The 10,076-nt window shown below is 38.0% G+C and overlaps 1 protein-coding gene and 1 pseudogene across 1 annotated transcript in view; both read left to right on the top strand.

The window, feature by feature from the left end:
* KNL1 (kinetochore scaffold 1) overlaps positions 1–6,028 on the top strand; it is a 64,248-nt gene extending 58,220 nt beyond the window's left edge. Inside the window, 6 exon segments of the mRNA XM_060096617.1 lie at positions 1,445–1,513; positions 2,421–2,530; positions 2,732–2,850; positions 3,539–3,661; positions 4,371–4,464; positions 4,466–6,028. Coding sequence (XP_059952600.1) covers positions 1,445–1,513; positions 2,421–2,530; positions 2,732–2,850; positions 3,539–3,661; positions 4,371–4,464; positions 4,466–4,489 — 539 coding nt within the window. The 3' untranslated portion in view covers positions 4,490–6,028.
* Positions 6,029–8,501: 2,473 nt separating this feature from the next.
* On the top strand, positions 8,502–8,821 carry LOC132489382 (DNA-directed RNA polymerase II subunit RPB9-like; annotated as a pseudogene).
* The last annotated feature ends 1,255 nt before the right edge of the window (positions 8,822–10,076 follow it).

The raw sequence follows: 10,076 nt of genomic DNA on the forward strand, positions 1-10,076 counted from the left end.
CTAATCTAAATGACTACAATAACACTATAGCTGGTCTTTCTGGATCTTTTCCTTTTCCTCTCCAATTCTTTCTCCTTCCTGTAACAATAGTGATTGTTTAAAAGTTTATCATGCACCTCCTACTCTTAGACTAATGATCAAAATACTAATATAGCCTGTCAGGCCCTGCATGAATTGAATTTTTCCTCCTTTTCCTGCCTCATTTTACACCGTTCTCTGCACGTCGGCCACAATGGATTTCTTTCATTTCCTTAAAAGATCATGGTCTTTCATGCTCAGTCATATTCCATCCTACCTCAGGACATTCATACTGATGTTTCTTATGCCTAGACACTCTTTCCCCTGTCTTAGTCCTTCTGGGCTGCCATTTTAAAAATACCATAAACTGAGTAGCTTATAAACAACTACTGGAGGCTGCAAGTCCAAGATAAGGATGCCAGCAGAGTCAGGCAAGGGCCCTCTTCCAGGTTGCAGACTTTTCATTGTATCCTCACATGACTGAAGGCCTAGTTAGCTCTCCAGGGTCTCTGTTGTAAGAGCACTAATCCCATTCCTGAGGGCTCCACCCTCATGATCTAAGCAACTCCCAAAGGTCCCATCTCCTAATACTATCACACTGGGCCTTAGGATTTCAGCCTATGAATTTCAGGCCATAGCACCTCCTCATCACTAAATAAATGTCTACTAATAGTCCTTAAGAGCTCAGCTAAATTATCACTTTCTCAGGAAAGTTTTCCCTGACTCTCCTTTACTCATTCCCTCCACTACTTGCCCTCCTGGTATGTGTTCTCATTGCTTCCTGCAGTTTTCTTAATTGAGCTTATTATAGTTTGTAGTTCTTGGTATGTTTATTAGTACAATTATCTGTGTGTCCCCCTGACTTGTAAGCTTCTTTAGAGCATAGATTGATCACGTCTGTTTGTCTCACTATCATATCCACGGTGCCTAATACATAGAAAATAATCAACAAAGTGAAAAGAATCAGAATTTGAGATACAGGAGATAACTCTGGTGTCTGGAAGAGCAATCAGCTCTCCTGGCTACCTAAAATTCATTACTATAATGCTGAAAGCATACATGATTTTCACTGTATTAGTACAAAGATAGTAGGTCTGGGGAGGTCATAGTCATTTTCTTTATATGGTTCCTGAAAATAATATTATATTCACACAGAAGTTAGGGATCAAAGGAGGAGGCCCTGAAAAATTACAAAAATGTTCCACACCTTAAATGTCATTTAAAGGCCTGCCCAGTTAATATAGTTCAGCATTCTCAGGGGAAACTTTGCATACACAGAGAATAATATGATTCAAGGATAAACCTTCAGCTGCCTATGAAAAAAACCTTGCTACCCAGAAAGAGGAGGATTCTAAAGTACTGAGTTATATGTGGCTTTGAATCAGATAATAAAAAGAAATATTATCCTTCTGTTGGTTTTTCCTAGTTGGTCTCCATTTCCTGGACAAGGCTTGTAGGAAGATTGTTGACCTGAATTTTCAATCTCTGTTAGATGGTAAGTTCAAAACATTTAAACCAACAAGACTTTGTTGGAAATTTACAAGTGTATATTGCTCCTTGAGAACTCTTTTACATACTAAATTAAATATAAACAACAACAATAATAATAATTTGTTCTTAGAAATGTGTATTAGACCTAAAACTGCTTGGGTATTGTTCCAAATATTGGGTGGGTTTTAAAAGAAATTTTTTTTAAAAGTTATTACTAGATCTTGAACAATGGTTAATAATAGCTATTTCCATAATTTACAAATTACCATTATGAGTACTTACTCTGTATCAGGCATGTGTACTACTTACATCAACACTACTCCCCATTTTACAGTTACGGAACTACAGCTCAAAAGAAGTAAGTATTGTGTTTAGGATCACTCAGCTAGTAAGGAAAGCCAGAATGTAAACTCAGGGTTATGTTACATTTAAGCCTATACTTTTTTTTTTTTTTTTTTTTTTTTTTTTCGGTATGTGGGCCTCTCACGGCTGTGGCCTCTCCCGTTGCGGAGCACAGGCTCCGGACGCACAGGCCCAGCGGCCATGGCTCACGGGCCCAGCCGCTCCGCGGCATATGGGATCCTCCCAGACCGGGGCACGAACCCTCTTCCCCTGCATCGGCAGGCGGACTCTCAACCACTGCGCCACCAGGGAAGCCCTAAGCCTATACTTTTAACTAAGTTCTATTCTATGTGTGATAAAGTCTTGAGTTTATATCAGAATGTCTTATGTTCACTATATATGTTGATTTATGTGTTTGAAAATAAAATGGAGAAGATACTTAGACACCTAGTAGTTTGAAGGTATTTCTAGTTAATATTTCTAGCTTGTATTTATATATATATATATATATATAAAACATATGAATAATAAGTAATACCCTGCTTTTGATTTTTTTTCCCCTTCCTCAGAGGATAAAGCTCCTCCTTCCTCCCTTTTAGTTCATAACCTTATTTTCCAGTACATTGAGCAACAGCAGTCCTGGAAGAAGAAATGTACAACACAGCATCAGGTACCCAAGGTAAATTCCCATTGAAGTATTTAAAGGAAAATTATGTTAACTGTCCCAAACAGCAGAACTGAAATTTTATATATGTAATAGTGTATCCTGAAATGATAAATATATTAAATTGTTTAACTTTGGGGGGTTCTTTATAAAAGAGCCACTAAACACTGAAATGTTTTCATACTCTTCATTTTTTTTTTTTCCTATTTTTCCCAGATGCTTCAAGAAATCTCACTGGTAGTGAGCCATTGCAAACTTCTTGGAGAGGAGATTGAGTTTTTAAAGCGATGGGGACCAAATTATAACCTAATGAACATAGCTGTGAATAATACTGAGTAAGTGTGTTAGTTCCCTAGGGCTGCCATAACAAAGTACTACAAACAACAGAAATGTATTGTCTCACAGCTCTGGAGGCTGAAAGTCTAAGATTGAGGTGTCAGCAGGGTCAGTTCCTTCTGATGGCTGTGAAAGAGAATCTTTTCCATGCTTCCCTCCTAACTTCTGGTGATTTGCTGGCAGTCTTTTGGCATTCCTTGGTTGTAAATATATAATCCCAATAGCTCCTTTCATTTTCACATGACATTTTTCCTGTGTGTATGTCTGTGTCCAAATGTTCCCTCTTGATTAGGACACCAGTCATTTTGGATTAAGGGTCCCCACCCTACTCCAGGAGGACCTCATCTTAATTAATTAAATCTGCAATGACTATTTACAAATTAGTTCATATTCTGATATACTGGGGATTAGGGCTTCAACACATGAATTTTTAGGGGACAACAACTCAATCTACAACAGTAAGTAATTAGTTGAAAACTTATTAAGACAATTTATTTTATTGAGTTTCATGACTAATGAAAATACAGCCATAATCATACTTTGTTGCAGTTGTTTTACTCTGTTTGTTTGATAAGGACAAGAAATGATGTGTACCAAAGTTTCTCATGCCAGTATAAAAGGAAAATGTATTTGTGTTTCACTCTATTTTTGTTTTGTATTTTTAATTGAGGATCTTGTCTTTTACAGATTGAGGCTTTTATTCTGCAGCTCAGCAGCATTTGCAAAGTTTGAGATAACTTTGTCTCTCTCAGCCCATTACCCATCTGTCCCATTACCTTTCTCTATTCAAAATCACCTTGGAAACATTGGGTGAGTAAAAGGCCAGCAGGAAAGGGCCCCCACCTACTTTTTTACCTTTGTTATATCTTTTGAAAGATCTCTCAAAGTGGTCAGAAAATGGATAGACCATAGTGAAAGCCAAATGTCACCTCTATCTGACTTCATTTTGAAGAATTTGTTCTTTTAAAGTCAGCGACCTTCATTGCTATCTCCAGTGGATGCTGGAGACAGCTGGTCTATTTTTTTATACTTGCTCCACTTTTTGAATACCCCTACCTAAACAGGAATCAAGAAGGATAAAAATCCTGCATAAGCTTAGCCCAGATCATATTTGAACAACTTTTATGGTGCAGTCATAGTGGCTTTTCTCAATTAGTCTGTGGAAACAGACCTAAAAATATTTCATTTCTACTGTATATTTTGTGACTTTTTGGACACACTGCTGACAGATTATAAAGTGACAAGAGTTTAGAATATGCCCACCTCAAATCCATCAGCAAACACCAACAGATATTTATAGCCAGAGAAAGCAGCTAAGACAAGATACCTCACAATTATATAAAGAATTGGTCCTTAGGCCTTATTTTTGGAATCTCAGTTTAAACTGGGCAATCTAGTTATTTCCAGAAATACCTATTTGTGCTTCCTAGAAGGCTCAGAAACAGTACTCAAAAATATGAATTCCACTGAAATTAAGACAAGTTTCCAGAAAAATTAAGTAACCTTTTGTTCTTTCCAGCCAAAATGAAATTGCTGCCATCCTATCTAAAGTGCCACTGGAAGACAACTACCTAAAGAATGTAGTCAAGCAAATTTACCAAGATCTGCTTCAGGACTGACTGCCATTTCTACCAGTAGACCCATGGACTACAGTTGTAACAAATCAAGCACAGTACACTAAATAACAATATTATGTCAGAGTCTCCATTGCTGTTTAATCTTCATCTTTAGGTCATAGAAGCCTAAAATTTCTTCGGATGATGTTATAGTTAATTTGTATGGTTTTTAAATTTCTACAGTCAGGAATAATGAAAGGCCTCAAATAGCCTGCTGTCAACTTACTCACCTTTCTACCAAAGGTTTAAGTAGTAGAACACTTAAGGAAAATTTCTCCTAACTAAAGTTGTGCTCTCCGCTTTAGTACAAGCCCTAAGGAGTAACTTTTAAGTATAAGAAGAGGTGTCACCACCGACAAAAACATTAGCCATTTTCCATATATAGGGCTGTGATTTTTAGTTGCTGGCTTCTGCCTACCAGGTATTTCTGGGGTAGTCATGTCTATCTACCAACCACTCATCCTCCTTTTGCTCCATTCCAGAGATGTTATTAAGAGAAAGCAATAGCACTCAGCTATTGGAATGGTTGCCATCTTTTCTCGAAGACGTTGCCTTCTTTTAAATAGTGTCTATTAGTATTTTCCTAAAAAATATAATTTTGTAGGGAAAGTTAATTCATCTTTCGTCCAATACATATATGTAAATACATTAATATTGTTCTTGTGTTTGTGAGGTAGTAAGGAGATGTATATAGAAATACAAAAAGATGTATAGACACCCTTCTGCCTGGGCAGTTTCTATCTTTCTGAAGGATGCTTTACAGCAAGATTCTCAGTCTCCTTTTATTTAATAACCAGCTTCAAACAATATCACACCCAAAATACAGGTTTGTCAAGTTTTGGCAATAGTAATGAACTTAATATAAGTATTGGATTCTGAAGCCATACGTTTCTCATACACAAAAATAAGCACGTCATTGACATTGAATGATCAGTATTATCTGTAAGATAGACAAATATGAAAAAACTTCACCCAATCTTTAGTCAAATCCTAATCATGATAATTTTTGTTTCTCTTATATTGAAGCCTAAATTAAAATATATTTGAATTTTTAAACTAGTTTGTCTTAATATTTTGCTTTATACTTTAGGATGGGGTTAAAGACCTATGGGTCCCACAGACGTTATCTGCTCTTTTGATTGGCTTTTACTTCGGAGCTACTTTGTCAAAAGAGCAACTGGTCTTTTAAGCTTCAAAAGTCAACATAAAACTCATTTGCCATAGAAATCAAGATGTAGATGTTCCCTATTTCTGTGAATTCCTTGAAAAACTTTTAAAGTCACCAATATGGTCTATTTCTCATGAAACTTAATTTTCTAACTGGAGTTATTTCTTTTCTGTAAAGCTAAAAAATAGAAGTTTTGCTTGTGCATTTTGGTAACCTGGAATGACCAGTTCCCAGAATGATTTGGCTTGTAATGATGGTCTCTGCTTTCTTGGGCTTGGAGTACATAATTGTAATATTTACCTAGTTTTTTGCTTTTGTATTTGTTCAAAGTATTGGTTATTTTTATAAAATTCTTTGGAAGTTTTTCCTCTACTGATTGGAAGCAGATTAGTTTTTGTGCTATTAAAATAAACTTATTATATGAAATATTTTAAAAGCAGTGTCTCTTTATGAAGTTTTTTTTTTTTAACCATGTATCCAATACATCTTTGATAATATGCCAAAGAAAGCTCCATTTAGGAACACCCACCTATTTGAAAACTCAGATAAAAGTATGTCAGGACCTTAATGAAAGAACCAGGTACAAACCATAGTTATACTTATGTCTCTAAAGGACAGTAAAAGAAAGCTATTTTGAAGTTCCTTAGGAAACTATCACTTCTTATGAGTTAACGCAGTGGTTCTCAAAGTATAGTCCCTAGATCAGCAGCAGCAGCCTCACCCCAAAGCTGCTGAATTAGAAACGCTGAGGGAGGGGACCAGCAATCTGGGTTGTTGGAGTTTTTTTACTTTCCTTTTCTCAAAACAACTTTTTTGAAATATAATTTACATATGATTCATCATTTTTTTTAATTTATTTTTATTTTTGGCTACGTTGAGTCTTCGTTGCTGTGTGTGGGCTTTCTCTAGTGGCGGCGAGCAGGAGCTACTCTTCGTTGCAGTGTGCAGGCTTCTCGTTGCTGTGACTTATCTTGTTGCGGAGCACAGGCTCTAGGCACTCAGGCTTCAGTAGTTGTGGCACGCAGGTTCTAGAGCGCAGGCTCAGTAGTTGTGGTGCACAGGCTTAGTTGCTCTACAGCATGTGGGATCTTCCTGGACCAGGGCTCGAACCCATGTCCCCTGTATTGGCAGGCGGACTCTTAACCACTGCGCCACTGGTGAAGTCCCTGACTCATCATTTAAAGTGCCCAAATGAATGGTTTTTAGTATATTCACAGATACGTGCAACCATCACAATTTTAGAACATTTTCATCACCTCAAACCCCCCCACCCCACTTTTCAACAAATGGTACTGGGGAAAATTGGATATCTACATACAAAAGAATGAAGTTGGACTCTTACACCATATGCAAAAATTAACTCATAGTGGATCAAAGATATAAATGTAAGAGCTAAAACTAAAAGTTGGAAGAAAACAGGGGAAAAGCTTCAAAACATTGGATTTGGAAATGATTTCTTAGATACGACACCAAAAGCGCAGGCAACAAAAAAAAATAGATAAATAGAACTATCAAAATTTAAAACTTGTGCATCAAGGGACATAATCAACAGAGTGGAAAGGTAATGTATAGAATGGGAGAAAATATTTGCAAATAATGTATCTGATAAGGGCTTAATATCCAGAATACTCAAAGAACTTCAATAACAGAAACAAAAAAACCCGTATCACCCAATTTAAAAATAGGCAAAGGACTTGAATAGACATTTCTCCAAAGATGATACACAAATGGCCAACAAGCACATGAAAAGATGCGCATTATTTGTATTAGAGAAATGCAAATTGAAACCAAAATGAGATACCACTCATATCTACTACAATGACTGTAATCAAGACGAAGATGGGGACTTCCCTGGTGGTCCAGGGGTTAAGACTCCACTTAGTGGAGTCCCCACTGCAAGGGGCACCAGTTCGATCCCTGGTCGGGGAACTAAGATGCTGTACGCCCACGCAGTGCAGCCCCAAAAAGGGAAAAAGACAAGATAACAAGTGTTGGCAAGGATGCAGAAAAGTCGGAACCCTTGTGCACTGTTGAATTGATGGGAATGTAAAATGATGCAGCTGCTATGGAAAACAGCACGGTAGTTACTCAAAAATTAAAAGAATTAACCATGCGATGTAGCAATTCTACTTCTGGGTATATACCCAAAAGATGTGAAAGCAGGAACTATAACAGATATTTGTACACTAACGTTCATAGCATATTCACTGATAGGCAATTTCAGTGTCTATCATTTGATGAATGGATAAATTAAATGTTATATACATAAAATGGAATATTATTTAGCCTTAAGAAGGAAAAAAAATTCTGACACATGCTACAACATATATGAATCTTGAGGATATTATGCAAAGTGAAATGAGCCAGTCACAAAAAGATAATACTGCATGATTCCACTTACATGAGATGCTGAGTGTGGTCAAATTCATAGACACAGTGGAAGGGGGCGGGGAATGAGGAATTCTTGTTTAATATGTATAGAGTTTCACTTTTGTAGGATGAAAAGTAGTTCTAGAGATTGCACAACAATGTGGATGTACTTAACACTACTGAAATGTACACTTAAAATTGGTTAAGATGTCAATTTTTGTGTATTTTTTTTTTTTTTTTTTTTTTTTTTTTTTGCTGTACGCGGGCCTCTCACTGCTGTGGCCTCTCCCGTTGCGGAGCACAGGCTCCGGACACACAGGCCCCGCGGCCATGGCTCGCGGGCCCAGCCGCTCCGCGGCATGTGGGATCCTCCGGGATCGGGGCACGAACCCGTGTCCCCTGCATCGGCAGGCGGACTCTCAACCACTGCGCCACCAGGGAGGCCCAATTTTTGTGTATTTTACCACAATTTTTTTTTAAATCCATAGGTGTTGCTATGGAAACAGACAGGACCTAGGAACCAGGCTTCATGGTTATTATATTCTGCCAGGAGTGTAACATGTTTTACCCAAGGGGGACAAAGAGAACCGCATTCTTCTCTGCGCATGCTAGAATTGTGATTACCAGGCGAAGAAGAAAAACGGGGCATCATCTACGTAAGCAAAATAACTGCCGGGAACCGAGCACTACCGCTGCCAAAAGTGCGGCCACAAGGAGGCAGTGTTCTTCCAGTCGCACAGAGCCAGGGCTGAGGACGCCATGAATTGGCACTACCTGTGCAGGGCCCCACACTTTGGCCACCACTGGAGTGAGTGAACCCCTTCAGCCCCACATGTATAAATGCTGGGTTCCTGCGTGCAAAACAAAAAGCAAAACCCATAGCCTTTAGGTATTGCCCCCTATTTTCACATCACCCCGACCCACCTTACCCCTAAAGCAACTAGTAATCTACTTTTTTTAAAAAATAGCTCTTTATTGGAGTATAATTGCTTCACAATACTGTGTTAGTTTCTGTTGTACAACAAAGTGAATCAGCCATATGCATACACGTTTTCATATCCCCTCCCTCTTAAGCCTCCCTTTCATCCTCCCTATCCCACCCCTCTAGGTCATTGTAATAATCTACTTTTTATTACTATGACTTTGCCTATTCTAGACCTTTCATATTAATGGAAGCATATAATATGTGATTTTTTTTTTTTTTTGCGGTACGCGGGCCTCTCACTGTTGTGGCCTCTCCCGTTGTGGAGCACAGGCTCCGGACACGCAGGCTCAGCAGCCATGGCTCATGGGCCCAGCCGCTCCGCGGCATGTGGGATCTTCCCGGGCCGGGGCACGAACCCGTGTCCCCTGCATCGGCAGGCAGACTCTCAACCACTGCGCCACCAGGAAGGCCCAATATGTGATATTTTATGACTGGTTTCTTTAGCATAATGTTGGAAGGTGAAAAGACAATCTAAAGAATGAGAAAAGATAATTATGAATCATATATCTGAGAAGGATCAAGTATCCACAATATGTAAAGAATTCTTACAACCTAACAGTAAATAGATAACTCTATTTTTTAAATGGACAAAGGACTTGAATAGACATTTCTCTAAAGATCTACAAATGGCCAAAAAGTACATGAAAAAGATGCTTGACATCATTAGTCATTAGGGAAATGAAAATTCAAACCACATTGAGATACTACCTTAAACTTACTAGGATGGGTTATATAAGTTTTTAAAAATTGAAAATAAGTGTTGGATAGGATGTGGAGAATTTGGAACATTGTGACTGCTGTAAAATAATGCAGCCACTATGAATGTAAAATGATGCAGCCACTATGGAAAACAATTTATCAGTTTCTGAAAAGTTTAAACATAGAACTACCAAATAACTAAGCAATTCCAATCCTAGGTGTATATCCGAAGGAACCAAAAGTAGGAACTCAGAAAGATATTTGTACATTAATGTTCATAGCAGCAGAATTCGCATTAGCCAAAAGGTGGAAACAATTCAAGTGTATATCAACAGATGAATGGGTAAACAAAATGTGGTATATACATACAATGGAATATTATTCAGC

This window comes from Mesoplodon densirostris, chromosome 4 (genome assembly GCF_025265405.1).
Source record: "Mesoplodon densirostris isolate mMesDen1 chromosome 4, mMesDen1 primary haplotype, whole genome shotgun sequence".
Taxonomy (NCBI): domain Eukaryota; kingdom Metazoa; phylum Chordata; class Mammalia; order Artiodactyla; family Ziphiidae; genus Mesoplodon; species Mesoplodon densirostris.